Below are 24934 nucleotides of genomic sequence, written 5' to 3'. Positions count from 1 at the left end.
GCGGTGCCTGGCTCCCTATCAAAAGCACGCAGAGGCTGCCTGGGACCTCCATCATGGGGAATTCCCCTTCTCCATGCCTAAAAGTAAGCTCAGCTGGGCCGACCTTCCTGCATTTGGTGATTGCAGCCGGAGAGCGCCTGGCACAAGGGGCTCTCACCCCACTGAGCCCCTCTGCAACCCGGCCAGGTGAGTAGGGCGATGGTTTTCTCGGTGCGATCATGCCCAAGACAGGGCAAGGGGAAGGCAGGCAGCTTTTCGGCTGTCAGCCCAGAGTGCTGTGAAGCCGAACCATGCCACCCCCCCCCACTCCTCACAGAAATAGAGCAGGGTTTGGCTATTTTTTGCAGGCTGAGACATTATCTTATAAACAAGATGTTTTCTGGTTCTGTGGGACCGCATTTAGCCTTGAAGCCAGGTGTTCCGAGGGTTTACAGAATAGCACTGGGCCTCTGGGGTGAAACAAGCCCTTCAGGGAACAAAAGGGAGGATGTTGCCTGTGCGTGGGGTCCTGCTATCTCATCCCCAGTTGAGACCTTGGACACAAGCACAGCCAAAGAGCATGTCAAGGTCTCAGCATGCACTGAGCTGTCTCATAACCCAGCCAGGCTGCCAGGGTGATGTCCTAGTTGGAACAAAGGGCAGTTGGGGAAAGGAATTTGGGGGTTGTTTTTTTTTTTAGTTTGGTTTTTTGGGGGGTTTGTTTTTAAATTTTTACAACCCAAAATAACATCAGACCCCCAAGAAGAAGTGGAACTGTCTGCACTGAGTAGGAAGCCAGGATTGGGACAATTGGAAACAGCACGATCGCCAATGAAGGACACCTCTGCGAGCCCAGTAGCAGTCACCTACAGGAAGGAGTAAATAAATGTTAGGAGCACAGAGAGAGAGGGCAAGCATGTCTGCTTACAGCAGGTTTTCTTTGCTTCTGGTTTATTTGTACATATATATATAAAAAACAGCTTCCTTTTGTTGCAAAACCAACAGAAGAAAGAAAATCGGGTAGCTATGGAGCAAGTCCCAAACAGCTATGTGAAACCAGAAGGCGTTCCCTGTGGTTCCAGCTCCTCTGGCTGATTTCTGTTGTTCATGAATGCACAATAGTCAAAGCAGAGGAAAAGGATCCCTGATAATGAGCTCTCCAGCTGAGGGGTGCAACTTCCTCGTGTAATGTAACTCGGAGACACAGGCGTGGTGTGAAGTTCTCCCTGACTCAGATGCAGAAGAGGAGAGATCTGGTAAGGCTCAGCGGGAGCACACAAGCCTCCCTCCCTGGGCACCCGGGGCTGAGGGGGGAGCCTGGGACTGCCGCAGCACACCTGCCCGAGCCGCCGGGGTCTCCTCTCAGCTATTCCTCCACACCCCAAACCGGCTGCACCCGCCAAGCGGCACCGGAGGTGCGAGGGGGCCCCTCCGCCCGGCAGCAGGGAGGTGGCGCGGCTGGGCCGTGCCCTCCCCTCGGCCCCGCCATTTTGTCTCTCGATAGGCCGGGGAAGCCGCTGCCGGGCTCGGGCCTACCTCTCCCTAACAAGCGGAAACCCCGCTAAGGGGGAGACAGGCCAGGTCCCTCAACCCCTAAGGGCCCCGCTATGCCGGGCAACCCCACGGCACCCCGCACAGCCCCGAGCAAGCCACGCAGTACAGCAGCCACTCCACCATGACAGGCCACCGCTCCCTCCCCTCTTTATACCCTCCGCTCCGCGCCGATTGGCTGCAGCGCCTGTCCGTCAGGCTGGGAATTTCCCGAGGGGCGGAACCACCGCCCCCCGCCCCGCTTCCTCCCGTGGTGGCGGCGGAGCGGAGCGGTGCCGGCAGCGGTACCGGCAGCGGTTCGGGCCTCGCCTAGGCTCGGGGGCGCGCTGGCAGGTGAGCTCGGAGCGGTACGGGGGAGCCCCGCACCGGGGATGGCGCCTGGGCACTGGATCGTGCCGCCCAGCCAGAGGTCCCGGCGGCGGGGAGGGGCCGGCGATGCTTGGGGCTGTCGGATTGTACGGGCGGCCGAGGTGAATCCCCGGAGGGGGTCGTGGACGTGCTCCGGGGCCGGCCTGGGTGCTGCGGGCTTGTCGCGATAGTCGTGCCTCAGTTTCCCCTCTCTCGGGGCAGGGCAGGGGATGCCGGCTCCCCTTGCCGCTCGCGAAAGGGCAGGGTGGGGGTGGTGGGCTTCACCGGGGGAGAGGAGAAGGACTCAGGGGGTGCTGGGGGAGGGGTGTCTCTCTCCCTTCTGCCCACCCGCCTCGGGCGCGGGTCCCCCGGGCCGGGCAGCCCCGCACCGCTGCCGGACGCCGGGCTCGCTCCTCCCCTCGTTCTGCCTTACAGCACCCCGGCGTTTCCCCAGCCCCACGCATTCGTCTGCTGGCGATTTCTGGGCTTGCGTTCCCCGCCCCTCGGGCAGGCTCGGTGCGTGGGTCCCACGCCGCGGCCCACGGGTGGCCGCAGCTCCAAGGAGCCTCCAGTCGATGGAAGGGTCCGCATCAGGTGTGGAATAGCCAGACTGGGGGTGGCAGCCTCACCTCCCCCTTAGGGGAAGGGTACACAGCTTGCCTCCCCGCCTCCCCTCCCTCAATTCCAAGCTAAGGACCCCCGCTGAGGGCAGAGGAAAGAAAGATGCTGCCTGTCAGCCCTGTTTTTGGGTGAAAATAGCTCCGGATGGGACTTGGTAGGGACCTGCAGCCTCTTGGAGGTCTGGGTGTCACATTCCTCAGTGCCCCTGGGCAAAGGTTACTCCCCATATCAGAGAGGCAAATACAACCTTTCCCCTTTAGCTCAGTATTTCCATCTGTTTGGGTGCGTAAAAGCTGTTCCACTGCCACAAGCTGTTTTGGAGTGCATATTTCATTGAGAGCACTGGCAAAAGCAGCTGAAGCTTGCTGGAGCCAAGAGACTGGACTTTGCTGGGGTGAGTTCTGGAAGCAGGAAAACTCCAGCCAGGCATGTCCTTGAGAGCTGCCTCTGTGGCGAGGCAAAGTAGGCAATAAGAAGAGAGGCTTTTTGCAGCTTTTGGCATCGTTCCTGGCTCTGCAAGAAATCCCACGATGCCCTTTTAGGCTGACCAATGCCAGACAGTCCTATTTAGAACGGGCTGTGGGTCATTGCTTGCCAGCAGCTGGCACAAAACACTCGTGGGTGGAGGAAGCTTGGACCTTCTACTCCTGTGGCATTGCAGGTTTTGTTTTAAAGCAACAATTCTTATGCTTTGGGTGACAGAGGTGGCTTTGCTGGTTTAGCTTTGTGGTGCCACCGTCTTCTGTTGCTTGGTTGCGGCGCAGCTGAAGCGCACCAGATTGGACAGGAGTAGCCTGGGTTGTGCTGGAGCTGCAAGGAAAGGGGTGGCTGTGCCTTGCTCTGCTTTTGAGTGCTGTGACAAGTAGCCATGATGCTGTTGAGCTCTGTGAGGGGAAGAAACGGAGCAGGCAGTGCAAAACGAGATGTCTTCACGGCAGAAGACAGGCTCTGGCGTAAAATGCCACTGTGCTGCCCAGGGGAACAACACCACCAAGTCTGGCTGCCTGTTCTGCCTGCGCCAGAGCTTGGACCTGCGGTGAGGAGCTTTGTAGCTGCGTGTGGTTACCCGTGTTTGTAAACCTGACTCCAAATGGGGAAATGTTTTAATTTCCTTGAGAGCAACCTCATCCAAAGCAGGTTGTTTTGTGAAGCCTCTGTTGGAGGTGGCTTTCTCAGGCGAGGGTGGGATCTCTGGCTGCAGCACATCCGTAACATCTGCTGCTTTTCAGATGAGGCTCTTGCCTTTCCCACCCTCTCTCTGCAGCTGGCCAGGCTGGGAAGAAAAATGCTTCAAGTGGAGGTTCAGACCTTTCCCTTTGAGACCTGAGCCTTACAACGCTTGCTTTCCTCTTCTTTTATTGCTCCCAGCCCAGGGAGTCTAGTTTTCTGGACTGCATTGCCCATAAACTTTCCTTATAATTGTTTCCTCCTAAAGCCAGCTCTGCTTTTGCTTCTCTGCAAGTGAAACCAGCCCAGTGTGGTTGGAATGGTTGTCCCTGGGGCTGGGAAGCTGCTGGGGCTCTGGAGAAGAAAAGAAACCAGGCTCGGGGTTGTGGCATTTTGCTGAATTCCAGTAAAATGATGAAACAAACAAACAAAAAAAAAGTCCTCCACAGTATCTATCTTGAGTGGCTTTTGTTTTTTTCCTCTGAGGAGGAGGGATGCTGGGGCCCGGCAGCCCCGGTCATGGGGAAACGATGCTGGCAGGACACTGGCAGCCTGCAGGGATTTGCATTCACCTCGTGCAGTGCTGGCGGGGAGGAGAATTCCTGGGAATATTGAACAGCAGGGTAAGGAAAACCCCGTTCTCCTAAGGGCTGGGCCAAGCCCCCACCATGGATCATGGGATGGGAATTGATGGGCTGCCAAACCCACTGCTTCAGCAGGCTGGTCTCCACCCCAGGGCTCGCTGCTGAAAGCAAACCTCCAGCGGTGCCAGCCCACTCACTGTGCAGGATTTTCATCCTCCGCCTTCATGTCTTCAGTTGTTAAGTAATTTTAAAGCAGGAATTGTTTCATTTTACCATTTCTGCATGGCCAGTGCAGTGATGACTGCAGTGTTGGTGGCCGTGGCAGTGATGCACATCTTCTTGGGTGACAGTGGGGAACAGTCTGGCCACAGCTACGTGGTGCCTGTTTGCTCCCGAGCCGCAGCACAGCTATTTAAATACCACCCTTTCTGTCTTTGCCTGGGATTCTCCGCTGCCCTCTTGCTGTCTCATTCTCTCCTTTTGCTGAGTTGTCATAAAAATTTACTACCTAAAGGTCTTGGTGCCTCACTTGCAACCAGCAACGCCCACAGGTGACCACGGCGTCTGGCAGCCTCTGACAGCAGCTCTGCATGGAGCTGGTGAGCTATACCCAGGCAGCCATGGTCTATGGCCGGCCCTCAACCCCCAGGGCTGTGAAATACCATCACGTTATCTTAGAAACTGTTGATTGGCAAAAAGAGAAGTGTTTTCTGGTGGTTCAGTGGTTTCTTCTGGAGTCTGCGGTAGTCTTGTTTTCCTTGTGTTTCTAACCATCGTTAGGTGCTTGTCTGTAGTACTCTCTCCTCCCCTGGTGTTTTTATTGAAATGTGAGATTTTTTCCACTGCAAATCTCACATTTCAGAACTCTTAAGGGGAAAATAAACAGGACTGGGAACCTGGTCCACATTCGCAGCAGCTTCCTGCAGAAATTGGGCTGTTCCTCCACCCTGGGCAAACCTGTCCTGACCCCAGTGATGGGCTCAGATGCTGTGGGTGCCCCCTCCCCTCATGCTGGGTCTTGTTTGTTGGTGAATTTGTGGCTGGTCTGTGCTTTTGTCAGCTGGAGATAGTTCAGCTCTTCTCCCCAGCTGCTGTTGGAAAACAGCACCAGTGACCCCTGTGCTGGTGGGGTGCAGACCTTGGGTAGAAAAACCTTTGATAAAACCATGAGAATTGGGAACAGTAGAGGCTTTCAGTGGCTCCATCCACCTGGAGGAATATCAGGTTACCATGCATATGCTCTGCTGGTGGGCAAGGTGATCAGTGCAGCTTGGGTTTGGGTGTTTGGTGCTGCATTGCCTTGCAGGCAGGGGTAGGGGACCTCCTGCACGTGTGCCTCAGGGAGAGGTGGAAAATCAACCAGTTGGGGGCCTGGAGTGCAACAAAATAGGGGCAGGTATTTCAGGCTGCTGCAAAGCCATACAGGGAAAGGATGCCATGTGAGAGGGGAGCTTGTCTCCACCTTCTCTGACCCACACCTGGGTTCGTCCTGGTGGAAGACACGATACCCCACGAGATGCTTGTTATAAGATCACTTTGCTAACCAGCTCCTCCCAGAGCTCCAGGTTTGGATCTGGAGCAGCATATGGTGACCAGATGCTGGTGAGAAAGCTTCAGGTCCCCAGCCTGCCCGTGACATGTCCCTGTCATCCACTGGGCTGGCCAGGCAGACAGCACAGCCACAGGCAATGGCAATTCCCTGCAGTGGAGGTGCCACTGGGTTCCCGGGCTACATGCATGCTGCCCTGCCATCCTCGGCTCCGTCCTGCCCACCAGCAGGTCTGCTTGGGGAGTTTTCCTCATCCCGTGGTGGGGGGAATTTCATACCGGCTGTGGCCGTGCTGCCCAGTGCTGGGACCCGCGACATGGAAACTGCCCTGGTTCTTCTGCAGCTTCCTGTCAGCTGCTATGGGCTCCAGAAATAGCCGCTGCTCAGCCTGCCCTGCAGCTGGGCACCTCCCAGTGGTCACCGCCTCCAGCTGCTTGGGACGGGGCTACCGGCTCCCTGTGTGGGGCCGTGGGTGATGGGGGGTTTGGTGGCACCCACAGAGCAGGAGGAAGGTGAGACCTGCCAACAGGTGCCTCTCCCAAAACCAGACTGCAGCTGAGGCCGTGTGTAATTACCTGCTCCCAAGGCGGGCATTCATTGCCGCTCCAGTTGCAGATGCTGCCAGGTGGCAGTTGTCATCTGGAAAGTCCCCGCTGCTCCCTGGCAGGCAGGTCGCCTAAACCAGTGATCAGCCCGGATTGCTTGTGGCATGAGCATTAGTCTGAGGTCAAGACAGTTTCGCATACAGGCTTCCCCCTTTCCTCTTTCAAAATGGTTCTCCCTTGGCCCCCTCCTGCCCGTGAGCACCCTGCTGCCTTGGCTGGGTGGAAGAGAGCTTGGGGGTGCCCACAGGTGCTCCTGTGGAGCCCCCGGCAGCTGGCACCGCAGGCAGCGCCCCAGCTCCGGCTGGCATCGCCCCCAGGACTGTCTTGGCTGCCGCACTGTCCTGCTTTATAGCGAGCTGGCATTGGGGGGAGCAGTGTTTTCAATAACCTGGGCTGTAATTCCCAGGAGCTGCTTTATCACCCCCAGCAGATGGGTGAGACCTGGGGCCGGGATGTCGCCTGGCCAACCCCAGGCCAGACCTCAGCAAGGGGGGAGACCTTGGGCTGTCCATGAATGCACGGAATTAAAAAAATCAAATAGTGTGCTGCATGCGGGTGCTTCCTCTCCTCGTACTTTGCTCCTGGCCCGGCACATGCCCCCATGTCCTGATTTGAGAAGCCATGCCATTGGCAGCCGGTTTCTCTGGCTGAGCTGGAGGGCAGAGAGGGTCACTGCATGGCTGCTGGGGTCATCTACCCCCTGTGGTGCTGCCAAAACAGCCCACACGCAGCTGCAGTCACTGTCCTTCCCCAAATAGCCCCTTGCAACCCTTTCTGCCCTCCAAAAATATCCTGCAGTGAGCAGGATGCTCTGGTGACAGTGCCCAGATCCTTGGTGGTGTGGGTGGACGATCTTGGGACTGGGTCTCCATCCCCATGGGGACACAGGGACAGGCAGCTGTGACCCCCTTGGGGACTCCCGTGCCCTGCAGGGATGAGAGCCGGCCTTGGGTCAGGGTGCTGGTGATTCCTCCTCACGTGATGGTTCTCATGGCCGTGAGTCACCCCGGCACGTTCACCCTGTGAGCAGGGCTGGGGGGGAAGTGACTTCACCTGGGACACTTCTCCACTGGCCGGCAAGCAGTGAGGCAGCCCTGCCTCCCTCGACGTGGTACCCCAGATCCCTGTACAGTCGGGGCCAGGGGACCATGGCTTTCTCTGGGACCAGAGGAAGGTGACACTGTGCTCCCTTGCCTTGCAGGGATGCCCAGCTGGGAGGTAGGCGACTAAATGGCGGGCATGGAAGGGAGAGGACCCTACCGCATCTATGATCCCGGAGGGGGAACGGATGAGAATGGATCCACAGCCTTTGAGCGGCTGGTGGAGGAGAACACCCGGCTGAAGGAGAAGATGCAGGGGATCAAGTCTATCGGTAACTGCTGTGTGGCTGGGGGACGACGTTTCCCTTCGGGGCAGCTCAGCCTGTGCCCAACAAGCCTGTGGGTTTCTTGCTCTATTTAGGAAGGGTGCTATAAGAAGCTGGGGGTCTTGGCGCTGGGGCAGTAGCAAAGCTCTCCCTGTCCTGGGGGTTGAACAGACGTCTGGGCTTTTTCACACAGGGGTGCAGAGGGAGCAAGGCTTTTGCTGAACTGGGGTGCTTTATGGTGGGATTAATGGCTGAAAAAAAGGCAAGTGATAGAGGAAGGTCAGCTTCCTGGAGTCCACTAGCGGCAGGTCACAGATGCTGGATCTGTTCTGCCTTTGAAAACCCCCACCTCCAGCAACTCCTATCGGGTCTGGGGCTTTTCCTGGGTTCTGGTTAAAGACCCCAGCGTTGGATGCTTCCCGCAGTGACAGGGACGTGTCAGTGTTGAAACACCCCAGCCGAGTCATGCCACCCCCTTTCTCCTCCTTGGCCGTCTTCCCCCACCCACCCCCAGTTTTGTTTTCGGTCTCGTGACCCAGCTTCCACTTTCAAGTCCTGTTTCTGCAGCCAAATTTCCACCTGCCTCATGATTCCCGTCACGTTGCCTTGCCCCTACCTGGGACCTGGACCACTGATGGGGGAGCAGCTGTCCAGGGTGGGGAGAGGATTGCATTGCCAGTGCCAGACCCCAGAGCAGGCAAGCTGGACCCCTAGGTCCACCAGCTAGGCTTAAATTTGGCTCTTCTGGGAAGCGGAGGAGACCTCTGAGAGATGCAGTGCTGCCCTGCTGCCTCCTGTAACCAGTCCTCTGTGTCCGCACAGGGGACTCTGAAGCCCATGACCCACTAATATAGCTTTGCTGTTGGATTTGGCCAAGAAAAGTTCTTTCTGGATGGAGAACCACGCTGGGTATTTCTCCACCCAAGCAAGGGGCTTGGTGTTGGTGGATGGGGCTGCTGCAGGGTAGATGCTCGGGGAAGGAGGGTGAGCATCCTTCTGTTGTCCACAACAGGAGAGCTGCTGGAGGAGTCCCAGGTGGAGGCATCCAAGCTGCGGCAGAAGGCGGAGGACCTCGTGAAGGACAACAAAATGCTGATGACGTCATCTTCCGTGGAGGACCTGGTGGAAACCGGAGGTAGATGTGGGGCTTGCTGAGGAGGGATAACCTGATGGCTCAGGATCCTGAGTTCAGGGAAGGGGAGAGGGTGTGAAGGAAACTTTCATGAAGGTTCCTTGCAGCCCTGTCATCTCTGGAGTGTATCAAATCACTGCCATCCTCCCTTCTCTTGGAGGGAGGTTTCTGTCCCACCCCCATAGCTGGAGTAGAAACCATCTATTGGTGCCTGGCCTCACAGGGTGTCTGCTCTCTGCATCCCCATGCCAGGCAGGGAGAGGCCCTGCTCTCCAAAAGGCTCATGGTTACATCCTCTCCCCTCTCTGCAGCTGTCGGCCCTGATCCCAGCTCTGCACGGGCTGCCCCAGGCAGCACTCAGCCGGACACAGAAGCACGGAAATCTCCTCCAAGTGTGAGTCTGGTGAATGCAAGAGCTGGTGCTGGCATGGCCAGAGGGAGAGACTGTCCATCTAGTTAAAGCAAAAGGAGGCATTCTTTAGCCTCTAGAAATGGGGATAAATCAGAAATGAGGGGTCAGCTTCCCTGCTGTGCTCCTGTCCCATCAGTCCCTGCCTCTGTGGGGTGGGCATCCTGGGTTCCTGTTCCCCGGAGAAACCTGACCTGGGTGCCTCCCCTTGCAGGGATCCTCCTCGGAGTTTGAAATCGTCACTGTCGAAGCGCAGGGGTTTCCCCAGGAGAGCGGGAGAGCGGTGAGTGGCCCTGGTGTCTGTGGGATTTGGTGGGTGGCAGGCGGAGAGTCAAGTTGGTGCGGTGGTGGTACAGGGGCGTAGGAGGGTGTGCAGACAGGCAGTGGTGTGCCCCAGTGGAATCACTGCTGGCAGGCACAGGCAGGGCTGGGGGACCGACCTGTGTCAAGGCAGCCCTTGGGCAAACCTTGGCAGGGGAGGGATAAACTGTGCCAAGGCATTGCCAGGGGAGCAGAGCCAGCCCCATGTATGGCCCCGAGGACAGTGCTTGTGCTGCAGTGTCCAGCTTCTGCCACCAGCAAAGACGAGGAGACCTGGCCAGTCTGCAGGCAGGAGAGAACCACACAACTCCATGGCTGGTCCTCCCCGTGTCTCGCTGTGTCCGGAGGACCTGGGAGCGTACCACTCCTCTCACCTGGCCAAGGCGGGGAGAGGGGACAGTGTGCAGGCTGCCCTCCAAGGGCAAGGGCTCCCAAGTACAAGGGGCCTGGCTGGGCTGCCTGGGCATGGGGCCAGCAAAGCAGCCCCAGCCAGACTGAGACACTGGTGTCTCCAGATGCCATGTGACAGTGACAGGAAGGTCTGTGAGTACCAGAGGAGCTGTCAGCAATGCTCTGATGCTCACCTCCTGATCGCCACACTGCATGGGAGGACCAGGTCTCCAACCCCCATCATTGCTGACAGCATCTGCCCCAGCCAAAGCACCTCTGTGTGCTCTGTTTGCTGCCACCTGACTGTCCCCCTGGCTGGCACTGCCCCATCCTGTCCTGCTCTGGCTTTTTGTGTGTGATAGAAGGGAGAGGAGGAGGCATGGGGAGCCCAAGGAGGGTGAACATCAGCTTGCCCCACATGGTGCCCGTAAGGGGACATGCTCTCGTTGCACATCCCTGTTTGCATTGGCCAGAGAGGGTCCAGGAAGGGTTGAGTTTTATTGGACCCTCCTGGGATGCAGCCATGGGGTGACAAAGAATGGGGTGGCATCTGCTTGGTGATCGGCTGCTGGTGCCTCTGGCGAGTGCTAGTCCCGTGCTGACACCTGGGCTCTTCCAGGCAGTCCAGCTGGGCTCAGGTCCTCCCCACCTCCCCTTGCCAGCTGGCACTGGAGGGAGGAGTTGGCTATGCAGTGCCCTGCACACACCCTACCATGGCAGTTTCGGGGCTGTAAACCCCCGGGCACCAGGGACACGTTGGGCTCCTGGCCCCACGTGGTGCTTCCCGGGGCATTCCCATGGGCGGCAGGCTGAGTCAGCAGGGCTGGGAGTGGAGCTGGCAAAGGTGTGCCAGCACATCCCTACCTCCTCCCCGGCAGTGCCGAGTGTGCCGGGCTGGGCTCTGTTGTGCTGGCACTGTCTCCTAGGCAATGGAAGAGTCACACCAGGGGAGGACAAGCCTGTTGGGGACACCCCTCATGCGTGGGTGGGGGTGCGCCCTGACGTTGGTGGGTGCGCCCTGACCCGGGCTTTCCCGGCCACCATTTAAATCCTGTGCATCACCGTCTTGGCTACTGCCTGCCAAAGAGCACGGGTTCCCGGTGCCCGGCGTGCTGCGGCGGCAGGGGAGCCTCAGAGGGAGGACAGGAGGAAGGAGAAAATGGGGACTTGGGTAAGACAGCCCCTCGCATGGCAAACCTCAGGCCCTGGTGCAGACCAGGGAGTACGTGGAAAGGACAGTCTCAGGAGCTGGGATTTCTAGTCTTGGTGCTGATGGGGAGAGCTCGGGAGGAGAAGGGACCAGGGGTAGAGATACCTCTATTGCTATCAGCAAGCCAGAAGCGTGGTCTGCTCAGGCTGCCAAGGGGCATGGGGAACCGTGGGCTTGGAGAACTGCTACTGTAAAATACCCTCCACCTGGGGACTTGGTGTCCCATGTCCAGCGGCTGGGAATTAAACCCTTACAAAGTTGACACAGTTTTTCAGCATACCAAGGTCTGTGGCAGAGTGTATCAGTGGTGGCCCAGCTCCCTGCCACAGCCCTGGATTGGACACAAGGCTGACCTACCCCAAAAGGGAACTTTGCGGTGTTCCTTGAACTGATCTGACCACACTTCATCCCCTCCCTGTCCCCAGGACTTGGAGCAGCTGCCAAATGAGGATGCCAACCTGCTGCCCCAGCTACAGCAGCTGGAGAGCACGCTGAGTGGCTGTGCCAAGGAGGCCAGCAAGGACCAGGTCTTCGTGCGAATGGGCTACATGGCCTCCGAGCTCAAGCGCCTGGCTTCCAAGGTGCATAAGAACGAGCAGAGAACATCGTTCCTGCAGGTGAGCAGGGACTGATCAGGGTCTTTGTGGGGGTCTTCCCCTTTCTTTTTTTCCATTAAGCCCCTCCTTTCCACCCTGAGGCAGGCACCCACCTGCATGCCAGGGCTTGGTGGGAGGTGGGTGGCCAGGCAGGCCCCTGGGTCTGGCCAGCAATCCTCATGCTGCCGGCATTCGCCCTCCAGACACTGTGTGAGACACTGCACAGTGAGAACAAGGAGCTGCGAACCAAGCTGGAGCGGGACCTGGAGCAGAGAAACCAGGCACTGGAGAAGCTCAGGTGAGGGTGGGTGGTGGGGAGGGGGATGGGGCTGCCCTGGGTGCTTATTCCCGCTGACTCGGCTCTCCCTGCATGTAGGTGCGAGAACCAGGAGCTCCGGAGGATGGTGACGCTGAGCAGCCAGGATAGTGGCAAGAGGGAAGCTGCCGAGCAGCAGCAGGTGAGGGAGCATCATTGCCCTCGAAGAGGGCTGGGAGGGAGGTGGGGAGCCTGCTGACACATCAGCAAATGTGGCCTCATTTTAATCGGGTCCCCACTTTGTCCCAGTATGACCAGCAGGACTTCAAGGTCTCAGTGGGATGGGGGAGGCCATGGGAGGGGAACCGGCTCATGTTTAGCCAGCCTTCGGCACAACCTCTACAAAAGCACTGAGGGTCCCCCTGTGCCCATGCAGCAGAGCGGGGCCGCGGTGGAGAAAGCACCGGGCAGAGGAGAGCTGGAGGCGAAGGAGAAGAAGGTGAAGATCCTGGAGCACCAGCGTAGGGAGGTGAGAATGGGGCCAGGAGGGAGGCACGGCCAAGATCAGGATGGGAGCAGGTGGTGGGACACCCTGGGGGAGACGGGCAGGGCTGTGGAGCTGCAGGGAAGCATTGCTGGAGCTGGAATCTCTATCCAGCTGGTCCCTGAGGCACTTTTGTGACAAGAGGCTGCTGGGGACTGCCATGGCTGGCTTGGGGTAGGGGTCAGGGTCCTGTTCAGCTGTCCCTCTTTCCCCACAGCTGCTGGAGGTGAATAAGCAGTGGGATCAGCACTTCCGAGCCACAAAGCAGAAGTATGAGCAGAAGGTAAGGCTGGGTGCTCAGGGGGCACATCTGGGTGCAAGCTGGGAGACTTGGAGGAGACTGGCTGCAGGGGGATGTTTTGGGGCTGCCTGTGCCTTCTTCCCCCCTGGTGTGGCTCCTTCTGAGCAGGCCAACATCTCTGCTTCCTCCTGGCAGGTCACAGACTTGCATCAGGAGCTGGCTGAGGCCCGCAGGGCACTGACTGAGCTGGAGTCAGAGCGGGAGCAAAAGCAACGGGATTTTGACCGCAAACTGCTCCTGGCCAAGTCCCGGATTGAAACAGAGGAGGTGAGTCCCTTGGGAAGTGCAGCGGGGAGCTGGTGGCCCCATCGCCCTGCCCTGGCTGATCTCCATACCCTGTGTCCTGTAGGCAGAGAAAGAGAGGCTGGCCATGGAGGTGAGGGACCTGCAGCAGAGGATGCGGTTCCTGCAGGAGCAGCTGGCTCCAGTCACCAGGCAGCGGGAGTACCAGGAGAAGGAGATACAGAGGCTGAACAAGGTGGGGACCGGGGCAGAAACCCTCCCTGAAAAATGTATTTTATTTTCTCCATCTGCTTCTCTCTCAAATCCAAAACTGACCCTGATCAATCCCCTCCTGCCCAACTCCTTGCCCGGGGGGGAGCTTGTGTCAGACAATGCCCACCACATCTCTTTAGACTCCCAGGAAAGGGGGATAGGGGGTCTGTAGTCCCTCTTGCTCTTGCCTAGTTATACCCACTTCCCATGCTGGGCATGTGCCTGTGGCCCTCTGGTGTTGTCATGGGCACAGCACCTTGCTCTGACCCCCTCCCTGCTCTTCCTCTCCAGGCACTAGAGGAGGCCCTGAACGTCCAGGCCTCCCCACCACCCATCTTTACCAACACCATCGAGCCGGTGGGGACAGTGCCACAGCAGGAGCTGCTGACCCAGAACGAGCTCCTCAGGCAGCAGGTACGGCAGGACACAGAGCTGCCAGAGGCATGGAGGAAGCTACATGCCCTGGATCTCCCTGGCAAAGACCCTGGTGTGGCCAGGAGCAGCCCAGCAGTCCTAGCAGGTGTCAGGGATGACAACACAGTAAAAAGGGGTGCGTGGGGGAGCTCTCCACTCTTGGCCAGTTGCGCCCACATCCCTCCCTCCTGCAGGTGAAAATTTTTGAGGAGGACTTCCAGCGGGAGCGGAGCGACAGGGAGAGGATGAACGAGGAGAAGGAAGAGCTGAAGCAGCAGCTGGAGAAGCTGCAGAAGCAGCTGGTCCTCTCCAACAGCCAGGTGAGCAGCCCTGGGTACCGCCAGCAGCACCCCAGTAGCCCCATATCCCCTGGGGATGTGTCAGAGGTGTGCTCATCCCCAGTGTCACAGCCCCTGTACCCATCTTGGAGCAGGGGCTGAGTGGTGATAGAAGGGCTGGAGCAGTGGTTTTGCTGCCGCTTGTCCCTGCTAGAGCATCTCCTTTCACTCATCTCATCCTCTTGCCCCTCTCCTGGGGGTCTGATGGGGGGTGACCAGTGCAGGCATTCCTGCAGGGAAGGGCAGCATCCCCTGCCTCATGGACATGGCAGGTAGCAGGGTGGGCTCTGCACTAACCCCACCTTGCTCCCAGCTGCGAGCCTCCAAAGAAGACTGCCAGCGGGAGAAGGAGAAGCTGAAGAAGCTGCTGAAACAGCACAAACAGGTGAGGTTGGGGGAAAACCCCTTCCTGGGTGCCAGGGGCTGGCCCTCATCTGCTGTGGAGGGGCAGCTCTGAGCTGGGCAATGGGTGGTGGCAGTGGGCTCCCCTCAGGGCTCTCCTCAGCATCTCCCCTGGTTCCTTGCAGGCTTCTGGAGAGAGGCTGCACCCTGAGCCACTGATGGGGCCGTTGAGCCCTGCCTGCCCCCTGTACCAGTACAATTCCCCCGTGGCTCACCCCATGTACCACGGCTTCGACGAGTGGCAGCAGCTCCGATACCCGCCAGCGATGCCAGGCGAGCACACACCAGGACAAAACTTCCACCATTTTCCCCAGGTGAGTGTCTACCCATGCTGCACAAGGGGGAGCAGAGGTTCCTGTGCAAGCGGGTCTGGGGCTTGCTGCCAAGCGAGTGGCTTTTCCAGGCCCACCGAGTCACCGAGCAGGGAGCTGAGCAGGCATCCTCTTGGCACATGAACGCCCAGCCCTCCTCTTCCTCCTCCTCCTCACACCCTGGCAATTGAATAGGGAGCAAAGCCTTGTGATTCACATCTCTGATAATTCGCTGTTTCTGTTCCATCTCTTCCTGCAGCCCGAGTACCCCTGGCACCCACCCTGCGCCATGGCTCGCAGTCAGAACGCTCAGGCAGTGGCCGGGGTGAAACCAGTCCCCAAGGACTTGGGTAAGGCTTGGACCCTTGGTCGGGGAGCACCCCTGCCCTTCACCCTGAGACCCTGCACTGAACACTTGCGGGAGGGACGGGGGAACAGCTTGCCAGGCAGTGGCCATTTCCCTTCAGCCCCCACCTCTGATCGGCTGACGGGATGATTCTGCCATGGGGTTGGTCCCTGCTGCATCCCCCCCGCCACCATCCCTGCAGCATCTGGAGACGGGCGCAAGCCTGAACCCCAGCAGCCCTTAGGGTTATGGCAATTGGTGCGGGGCTAACACCCATCCCATGGCTGGCATCTCTCCTGTGGGACTTGTCTGGGTGTGAAGAGCCACCTCATGATGCCCCTCTCTGTGTTTCAGAACAGGCAGGTGCCGGATTGCCCTAACGCCAAGGACCAGCTGCACTGTGATACCGGCAGAAGAGGAGTAGGGTGTGTGCGTGTGCCCATGTGTATATATCTAGGAGCTTCCTCTGGCTGCCTATCCTTGTGAGCGGACATGCTGTGGACATGGCCGCACCCACGGCCTGGAGCGGCTCAGCAGTGCATCCCTATGACGAAAGTGTGAAGGAGGGACTGGAGGTGCTGTCTTGGTGGCAGCCAACACAGGGTCAGCAGCCCCCTGTGGCCATTCCCTTCCCCACAAGGCATCGGGCCTGGCATTGCTATAGACCCGAGCCAGGTCTTCAGGAAAGAGGAGTCAGCGTTTCCCAGGAGCATGCCGGGAGCTGCCCCGGTCCAGGGGCTTTGATTCAGCCGCCGGAGGAGCGGGTGACAGCAGGGACTCCCCTAGCAGTGGGAGATCCCATGCTTGCAGGCGGGTGCCTGCTGCAGCCATGGCCCAGGCTGAGGGTGGTTGGTGTCTTTGTATTTATTTAAGGACTGAAGTGTAGCTGAGTCTCTCTGGTTTTATCCTGAAAGCTGCTTTCCCTAGGACAGCCTCTGTGCTGGACTAGATGGGATGCCAGGGCTCCCTATGGGCTTGGGTGTAGCTGCGGGGCCAGAGCAAGTGCAAGGGGGACCCAACTCCTGCATGGGCACCCTAGGATCTACTGCCCCAAGTGTATTCCCCCAACTCCCTCTGGGGAGTGGGCTCAGCCCCGTGTCCTCCCTTCTGCCCCCTGCCTTTGCCAGGGCTGGGAACCTCCTGCTCCCCACTCTGCCTTTCCCTGCAGCAATGGCCTTAGGGCCAGTCTCTAAAATTGCACAGAGCAAATCTTGCTCGAGGAAAACGGGGGGAGGGGGAACCCTACTCTATTAATATAAGCGTGGCTGTCACATGCATGACAGCAGGAGGCACGGTGCCCTGACATGCTCCTTGGGGGTGGGAGCAGGGACCAGCCCCCCACTTTTCCACCCTCTGTGCTCTGCACAAACACCCTCCCCCCACATCGTCTCCCCAAATGCTGGGCCATGATGATAAATTTTTTTTTTTTTTTTTTTTTCAAGCGAACTACCAACATGGAGTTTCTGCAGCTGGGAGCCATCCCTCCCTGCTCATAGCCCCAGGCTAGCCACTGTACCCCCTATTCTCTCCCCGTGGCCAAGAAGCAGGGCTGTGCGTTTGCAGAGCCTTTATTTGGCATTCCTTATGGTGGGAAGCGAGGGGCTAGCTGTCCCTGGGTGGGAGAGGAGCATGTCTCTGCACTGGGACCACAGGCAGCTTGAATGCACTGAAGAGCTGCTCCGTGCCTGGCAGGATCAGGCCAGGCCCGCCCCACACCAGGGGCTTTCGGGCTAAGCCTTCATGGAGACGTGGTCTTCTCCAGGGGCGGCTGGCCCCTGCATCCCCCTGCTGTCTGGCAAGGCGGGGGGGCAAGCTGGGGGCCAGGATAAGGTGTCACGGCCAGGGCTGGAGGTGGAGCATGGGATTATTGGGAAACGTCCCCCTCCCATCACTGAGGTCTCTGCCACTGGGTTGCCCAGCCTAACATCCCAGGTGGGGGCTGGCAGAGACCAGAGCAATGGAGGGGGCAGCGTGCTGGCTCGGCGTTTGGCTTCTGCTGCTGGGGACAGAGAGGGAGCAGCCCTGCATCAGCGAGGGGGTGCCAGCAGGAGGGGGAAGCCACCCTCTAGGCTGGCATCGCCTGCCGCTGCTGCTGCTGCTGCTGCTGCTGCCTCATGTAGGTGATGATGTCGTTCTTCACGACAGCAATGTTGGCGCGGTGGTACCAGCGCATGACAGGCACGCCATCGGGGCCCACCAGGAACTTCTCAAAATTCCACTTGATGTCGTGGTTCCGCAGGGGCTCCCAGAAGAGGTTCTTGGGGTTCCCAAACTCTTCCGCCACCGGGGGACAGGCATTCTGCAGTGGACACCAGCACCGTCACTGCCTTACTCCCCCCCAAAAAAACAAGCTGGGTGCTGTCCCCCTGCCCACCACCATGACACCCACCTTCAGGAAGGTGTAGATCTTCTGCTCTTTTGCCCCGTTCACATCTCCTTTCTGGAAGAGCTGGAAGTTGGGAACAAAGCCACCCCCTGGCCGGACATACCTGCAAGGGGAGGGTGTGCAGAGCATCATGCAGCAGGCAGCTCTTGGTGCTGCATGGGGGTAGTGGGGGAACCCCAAGCCCTGTGCTTTTGGGGACCACAGCCCCAGGCTGGGAGGGGGGTGGGAGCCAGCAGATGCTGCACCCTATGTACCCGCCACCTGGCTGGGGACCCAGCAGCCCCTACCACAGTACTCACTTCAGTGCAGGGAGGATTTCTGAGTTCTGGCCAGGTTCCTGCTTCCCAAATTGGTTCGAGGGGAAGCCCAGGACGACGAGCCCATAGGGTCTCAGTTCATTTTGTAGTGCATTCAGTTCTGCGTGCAACCAGAGCCAGGGATGGGTTAGCAGGGGACCGGGCTTACCCCCACACCTGCACTGACCCCCTCAGACCATCCCCAGCTGGGCTGGGTCCTGGGGAGCAGGTATTACCCCTTCCTCCAGCTCCCAGAGCAGGACAGACCATGGGGGCCTGCCAAGGGCTGCATGCCTGGGTGACACTGCCTGCTCCTTGCTTGCCTGCCCGTGGCCCTCAGGATGCTTACCGAGGTACTGCAGGGTGAGGCCTCAGTATGTGGCCACATTGACGAAGAGCACCATCTTCCCTGCATAATTCCTAAAGGGGATGTACTCGTCCCCATCGATGGTCAGGGCCCCGTAGTCATAAATGGTGCCTTGCACTGAGCTGTAGCATTTCACCTGTGGTGCGAGAAGCATTCGATGGGATGGGACTGGGGGCCACTGGCCACCCCACTCACCCACCCCATGGTTGCCCAACAGCCACCAGAGCAGCGGGTCCAGCCCTGGCACTGGCTGAGATGGCAGCTGCCTGCATTGTGTCTCCTGGCCCAGATGTTGCTGGCAGCAGCCAGGCTCCAGCATGCCAAGGTCAGGGTGGTGGGACTGGCTGGCGTTTGCGTGCACATGCATACACATGCGCATACATGTGCACACCCGGCCAGTGGGGCTGGCTGCAGCTGGAGGGATGTTTACCCAGCCAGGGTCAAGCAGGAAGGCGAGAGGCTGGAAAACAGTCTAAGCTGGTGCAGGGACACCAGTCCAAGCCTCCCCAGAGCTGCAGGCAGACAGGACCCCACCACCCCTGCACACACCCCTCTGGGTAAGAGGCACCCAGAGCACCCTGGACCAGCACTGGCTGCTGTGCCGTGGCCAAGCCAGGCCCAGGCAAAGTGGGGCTCAGGGCTGGATCAGCAGGGAAGTGCCAGGGTGGAGCAGCCTCTGCCTGCAGTGCTGCAGGGGTTAATTCAGGGGAGCCCATCTCCAGTTCCCAACAGGGGACCCAGGCTCACCCAAGTGCCACCGAGGGACTATTTTGGGAGCTGGCAGGAGATAAAGTCACAGGGGCTCTTCCCAGGGAGCTCAGCCTCCATGGGGCCAGCTGGATCCTGGCAGCGGGGCTCTACTTCACCTACCCAGGGTGGGGTGGCTGGCCAGGGGCCGGGGGTGACAGTCACCCCTACTCTGCCCACCGGGGTGTGGGGACACAGCAGCCTCCACACCCTCCAAACATGGGTGCAGCCCCCTGGACACCATGCATGGAACAAAAGCCCTGTGCTCTGGCCCCTGTGGGGGTCACTGGTGGGGGGAACGACAAGGCTCTGTCCCCAATCCCAGGACAGCGATTCCCCCTTTGTAAGAACTGGATCAGAAAAGTCGTCCCCCCCCGCATGATCCAGACATCGGGACGGGGTCACCGTGCCCCGCTCCTGCCCCCAAGAGCTCTGCAGCGAGCTTTGGTGACAGGTGGGTACCCAGGGTGCCACATCCCACCCCCCACCCCCCCCCCAAACCCCCGCAGCCCCCGTGATTCCCACACACACACCTCTTACCTTCTCCCTCTCTTGGCTCTGCCCCGGCTGGATGAACCCAGCCAAGAAAAGGGGCAAAATCCAGGCGCTGCGGGACCAGCCCCCCATGGCCGGGGCGGGCGTGGGGTGCGGGCACCCTCCTCACACCCCCGGGGGACAGCGGTGCGGGGGGGGAAACACACCTCTCCCTGTCGCCTTCTGCCACCTCCGAGCCCGACAGCCGAGAAATAGCCGCTGGGCTGAGCGGGGGGAGCCAATCGCCGGGAGAAGGACGGGCCGAGGGCTGCGTTAACCGTCTGGGCCCTGGGAGGGACGCGGCGGCGCGGGGGGGTGCGGGGAGGAGGCGGGTGGCAGCGCCGTGCTGGCACCTCGGCGGGGCAGGGACCTGGGGGTGGACGGGGGGGACACCCGCGAACACACGGGGCAGCAGCATGTGCCGGTGGTTTATGCAACGAGCTGTATGAGCCCCGGACGTAGGGATTAAAACCCACAGGGTGGGAGAGGTGCCAGGCAATGTCGCCACGCTGCCGAGGGTACCCGGCAGAGGTGACATCCACGCCCGAGTGGGGTGCTGGGGCCCGCGGAGCAGGGACCAAAGCGCCCCAGCAGCATCCCGGCTGGGGTGCGTGTCCTCGCCTCCCACGGCTGTGCTGCTCAGGCGTGGGCAACGGTTAATCAAGCTTCCCTCCTTTGCAGCCCAGCAAATTAGGGTGCCCCTAGAAGCAGCCCTGGTGTAGGGTCCCTCCCGGGGGGGAGGGCTGTGCTGGGGCTGGGGGGCCCATAGCCCCATGCTGACCCTGCCGTGATCAAAGGCAGGGCACGGCTGTCCCTTAGCCCTTGGTGTCCCCAGGGGCAGGAGTTTCCAGGGTCCTGTTTGCATACCCGGGGAATGCAAACATTTACCCTGGGCTGGCTCCAAGGGAAATATCCGTGGTGAGGTGTAAATTCCCTGAAACCCCGCAAAAAAATGTATTTGATGACAGAATTAACTGGCTGGAGAGGAGCTGGGGGGAAGCTGCGGTTTGGGGTGGGAGCTGGCCTGGGAGAGAGGGCGGGACAGGGTGACAGCGGGTGAAGCCTGGGGGGACCATCAGCACCAGCTCGAGGTTTGGCTTTACTAGAAAGCAGGGCCAGCCCTGCCAGGGCGCAGTCACTGAGCCGGCTGCTGGAGATGCTGCCAGGGAAGGGGAGTGGGGCTGTGGGCTTGGGGGAGGCTGCAAGCGATCTCCCACCCCTTGTCCTTCACCAGCAGGAACACCATGTTCTGGGAAAGGCTGATGTTGTCAGGCTCCGAGTGCAGCCTGGGCTGGTGTGGGATGGCTGGGGGTTGTGTACGTCCCCCAGGGAACCCAAGGAACAGGGGACCTGTGGGTCCCTCCATCACAGGCAGCCTTTCCCAAAGCTTTAAACCTGCACTGCTACTGGAGAAGTGACTTAGCCCTGCCCTAGCGTGTGTCCCCAAGTGGTGTGGTGTGCTCCCCCAGGACCAGGCAAGCTCCCAAGATGATCAGCCGCTGCCTGGGGACTGCCTAAAGCCCGACACAATGCGCCAATGGCTGGGCTGGCCGCAGGGATGCTCCGGTCACCCCTTATGCGTGTGGCCATGAGTGGCATGAGGCAGCTCCTTGCCAAAACCAGGGAGCCTGTGGGTGCCAAAACCAGGGGCTCAACCCTCCCCACCCACTTCCCAGGCTCTGGGGAGATTTGGGGCCACTGGGCCATGGGGCTCCTGGCTGACACGCAGCTCGCACCTTGCTGCAGCCTGCAGCCGAGAGGGACTGGTGCATGCCCGGCACAGTGCCACGCTCCCCGGCATGGTGCCATGCTCCCCAGCCAGCTCACACTGCTGACCCTGGCCAGGGCTTGAGCCACCTCCCGGGACAGAGCCAGGGAGCTGCTCAGGGCTGCACTCCCTGATCCGCTAGTTCCCACCACAGAAAGAGCCACCCACTTCTAATTATATCCCCTAATTGCCTGCGTGGGGCTTTGGTGGCCTTCCCATGGTTAACATGGACTTGGGGCCAGGAGGAGTGGTGCGGCACGAGTAGTGGTGGCACAGCATGGTTGAGTCCCTTCCACATGTCCCTGATCCCTGCCACGTGCGGGAAAGGCTGAGCCAGTCCTGAACTGTGTTTTCCTAAAACCAAAGTAAAAATAAGGGACCCGTTTCTCCAAGTCCCCTCTCCTTGGGTCCTGGCACCAAATTGGCCTCGATAGAGGTGGGGAACAGATGAGGATTTAAGGAGTTGATGGACACGCTCTCTGCCACTGAGCTTCTGTGGGACCCTGGGCATGTCATCCAGTGTCCCCACCGTGCTATGCTGTGCCATGCTGGAGGCAGCATGGGAGAGCCAAGGGGGCTGGGGGCTCCAGCAAGACCGTTCCAGGGCAGTGTGCTGGTCCACCCTGCCGGATCAGGATCCTCTGAGGTCCCCCACCCCAACTGGCAGGCACACTGGGCGGGCTGACCCTCGCATGAACCTTCTTCCCTGGTTGTTTTTCCACCAGAGCTGGGCTGGAACCGCCCCCGCCTGCTGCAGATGTTTGGCAGGAGTCCGGGCGCGGGAGGCCAGGCGCTTCCAGCCCCCTGGCTACCATGCTGCCACTGCCACCAGCCTCCCAGCTGTCTCTGAGCCATGGGCTGGGGGCTGCAGAGACCTCGCACCAGGCTGCAGGGCCACGGTGAGCACAGGGAATGTGAAACCAGTGGTGGGGACCACAAACTGCTGCTGGCTGGGCTTGTCCCAGAGCCGATCAAGGAGCTTCTTCCATGCAGAGTGCCAGAGACAGCAGCAAGGGACTTGGTCAGTGGCAGGCAGCATCGTTCTGCCTGGCAGCGGCACTGCTTTCCCTCTGGCAGCCTGGCATGGCATCAATCCCGGAGCAACCTCTGAACTTTTGTTCTAGGTGTGCAACGGGAGGCAAAAGCAAAACAAGCTCTGGCGGACGAGAGGCCCCAGCTCCCCTGGCGCCAGGCTTCCCCCACGCCGCCGCCTCCGCAGCTCAAGCAGACTTCGCTGCCCTGCCCCAGCCTGTGTGCTCCTGCAGGCGCTGCCCTGGTTTGAGGGCAGGCTCCCCGCTGAGAACGGTGCCCAGTGCCTTTTGAGGTGGGGACTCCCCTCCCTGAGTGCCCCCGAATCCCCCATCCCTTTTTTTCCCAGGCAAAGATTTGCCCCCTGCAGAAATGCCCCTGGCCCATTGCTCCCCCACCCAAAGGCGCAGGGGCACCCAGTGCCCCACTGCTGCCAAGCAGGGGAGGGGAGACCAGTGGCTGCTCTCCCCTCCAGCCTGAGGAGCCCCTGCTGAGTGCTCTGACCCCGCAGGGATTTGCTCCTCCCTGAGGCTGGGGAAGGACCAGCCCGCTGGCCATGATCTTTGCAATGTGCTCCTGGAGACCCCACTGCAACCTGGAGCATGGGGGGGCAGTTTGGGACCCCATAAGCCTCCCTTTGGGGCCACAGGGCCCACATTTGGGTCGTGTATCAGCAGTTGCTCCAGGCAACACTTCTCCCACAGCACCCAAGAGGTTTGGGGTTGGCTCCTGCTGCACAATTGCCTTTGGGGCTCCCCACGACCTTCCTGACGAGCCACCGGGTCTGCGATGCCCTGTCCGGCAGAGATAGGGCAGCTGAGCTGGGTGTCTGCATCCACAGCATGGCTTTCATTGCTGCCCAGAGACAAGGTGAGAGCCAGCATCCTGCATCACCTCCTCCCCTCTGGAGCTGCCAGCATCTGCCTCCCCCAGCAGCAGCCCTCGTGGGCCAGCAGCCTGCTCCCGCCGCGCTCCAGCACCCACCGGCACTGGCAGGGAAGCATCCCGGCGGATGCTGAATCACCTCGGCACCCTCATCGCGCCTGCCCTGCCGCAGCGTCGCCACTGCAGGACCTGCTCCCCAACAGGCAGGAAAAGGCATTTTTTTCTTGGCAAAACACCACACAAACGCTGCCTCCGAGTTCCAGCACTGTTCAGGCACTGAAGCCAGGGCAGCGGGGGGACTTCTTCCTCTTGCTCAGCCCTGGTGGAGGAATTTCCAACCTGACAGCGCACATCAGTCTAAATCCATCCCCCCATTTTCATACTTCAAAAATGTCCCAGCTTCTCTCTGCTCTCCCCCACTGCCATTTTGCTTTGCGCAGTTTGTTGTTGTTGTCATGAGCAAACCCGTCTTTCCAAGGCTTTGCAATACCTTTCCTGGAAATGTTTGCCATGAGCCTGAAACTTCCCAGAAAACTCCTACAATGAAACAAAACCTCTTGCAGCATCCCCCAGCTGCTCAGGACAAGGGGCACAGGGAGGTGGGATCAGCCACTGGGCATGGCTGCAGGGCTGTGGTGGGGGGGTTGCATGCTTTTCCTTGGGTGTTTTTCTCCAAACCACGCTTCCTTTTCAAACCACTCCAGTACTTCTGGCTTCTTCCCCTATTCCTGTTATAGCAAAGCTGCTCAGCTCTGGTTCCTGGTGCCAGAAGCCGCTGTCTGTCCCCACACCCGACGGTGCCCCCAGGGAAAGGATGCTGGAGTGGAGCACAGGGGGGAAGCAAAGCTGGGGCTGCTCCCACCCAGCACAGCCATCATCTCCTCCAGCTGCCTCCACACTGTGCCAGTGAGGGAGGGAGAAAGGGGGAACAACAGGAAAATAACTCTAGTTATTTGCCTCAAATTCTGCAACTTGATCGGGGAGAGAGAGAGGCAACAGCTCGAAACAGAAATTTGTTTCTGGGCAACAAATACATGTCCGCTCCCTCCCCAGCACAACCGCAGCCCACAGCTCCAGTGCAGGCGTTTCCGCTCCCCGGGCCTGCGTCCCCGTGCTGGGCTCCCCCCACCCCGGGGCTGGAGGTGTTCGCCCAAGGTCCTGCTTCTCTGGGAGTCACCTGTCCTTCCAGCCCCAATGCCAAAAGTAAGCCCAATGCTGGCTGTCATGGATCAAGCTGCATGGGGATGGGATGCAGGGTTTCCAACACCATGGGGCTGGCTGCTCTTTCCAGCAGAGAAAATGGGATTTAAACAATTCCCACCAGCATCACCATAGCATCTCCTCACATCCCAGTCTGATTCATTTCATTATTCGTGACTTTTCTCTCCATGAGTCACTGGAACGCTGTTTCGGCCCCAGGACTCCTGCCACATGCCAGAGCCCAGCACGAGGCTGGTGCGGGGGAGCGATGCCGGCCGCGCGAGCAGGAGAAAAGCAGCCATCACCACTGTCAGAAAGTCCCTGGGGATCCTTCCTGCTCGCTGTCTGATGGTCACTGCTGCTATCACAGCCAGATTCGGGTTTGCACCCCCAGAGTGTGGGGCCAGGCTGGCAGTGTGCCTCCCATGGTGCTGCGGCCACCAGGCTCAAAGGCCAGGAGAGAACGCTGGAGACCTCAAGCCAAGGT

General features: G+C 59.7%; 2 protein-coding genes and 1 long non-coding RNA gene across 6 annotated transcripts; 2 read left to right on the top strand and 1 right to left on the bottom strand.

Moving 5' to 3' along the window:
- The first annotated feature begins 1730 nt into the window (after positions 1 to 1730).
- TNIP1 (TNFAIP3 interacting protein 1) lies at positions 1731 to 16120 on the top strand. Of its 3 annotated transcripts, none has more exons than XM_064458496.1 (18): positions 1731 to 1863; positions 7606 to 7776; positions 8783 to 8905; positions 9214 to 9296; positions 9526 to 9594; positions 11658 to 11849; positions 12032 to 12126; positions 12205 to 12286; positions 12524 to 12613; positions 12846 to 12911; positions 13065 to 13196; positions 13279 to 13407; positions 13716 to 13838; positions 14033 to 14158; positions 14490 to 14561; positions 14704 to 14892; positions 15149 to 15239; positions 15590 to 16120. In XM_064458496.1, exons 2-18 carry the CDS (start codon positions 7635 to 7637, stop codon positions 15613 to 15615), a joined length of 1830 nt encoding a protein of 609 aa, XP_064314566.1. In that variant the 5' UTR covers positions 1731 to 1863; positions 7606 to 7634; the 3' UTR covers positions 15616 to 16120. The 3 variants fall into 3 exon arrangements, with proteins under 3 accessions (XP_064314566.1, XP_064314563.1, XP_064314564.1); XM_064458493.1 differs by having other exon boundaries at positions 12521 to 12613; XM_064458494.1 differs by lacking the exon at positions 1731 to 1863 and adding an exon at positions 2801 to 2893 and having other exon boundaries at positions 12521 to 12613.
- Positions 16121 to 16787: 667 nt separating this feature from the next.
- Positions 16788 to 19815, bottom strand: GPX3 (glutathione peroxidase 3). The gene is made up of 5 exons (XM_064458497.1): positions 19572 to 19815; positions 18267 to 18420; positions 17921 to 18038; positions 17625 to 17724; positions 16788 to 17534 (listed from the first exon to the last, which is right to left on the bottom strand). Exons 1-5 carry the CDS (start codon positions 19656 to 19658, stop codon positions 17301 to 17303), a joined length of 693 nt encoding a protein of 230 aa, XP_064314567.1. The 5' UTR covers positions 19659 to 19815; the 3' UTR covers positions 16788 to 17300.
- A 2259-nt stretch (positions 19816 to 22074) lies between these two features.
- Positions 22075 to 23945, top strand: LOC135314565 (uncharacterized). Of its 2 annotated transcripts, none has more exons than XR_010374081.1 (2): positions 22075 to 22232; positions 22458 to 23945. It is a non-coding gene; the product is annotated as an uncharacterized LOC135314565 (long non-coding RNA). The 2 variants fall into 2 exon arrangements; XR_010374082.1 differs by having other exon boundaries at positions 22075 to 22354.
- Positions 23946 to 24934: the final 989 nt, after the last annotated feature.

This window comes from Phalacrocorax carbo, chromosome 8 (assembly GCF_963921805.1).
Source record: "Phalacrocorax carbo chromosome 8, bPhaCar2.1, whole genome shotgun sequence".
NCBI classification, from domain to species: Eukaryota; Metazoa; Chordata; class Aves; order Suliformes; family Phalacrocoracidae; genus Phalacrocorax; species Phalacrocorax carbo.
This window is presented reverse-complemented; position numbering and strand designations above follow the sequence as displayed.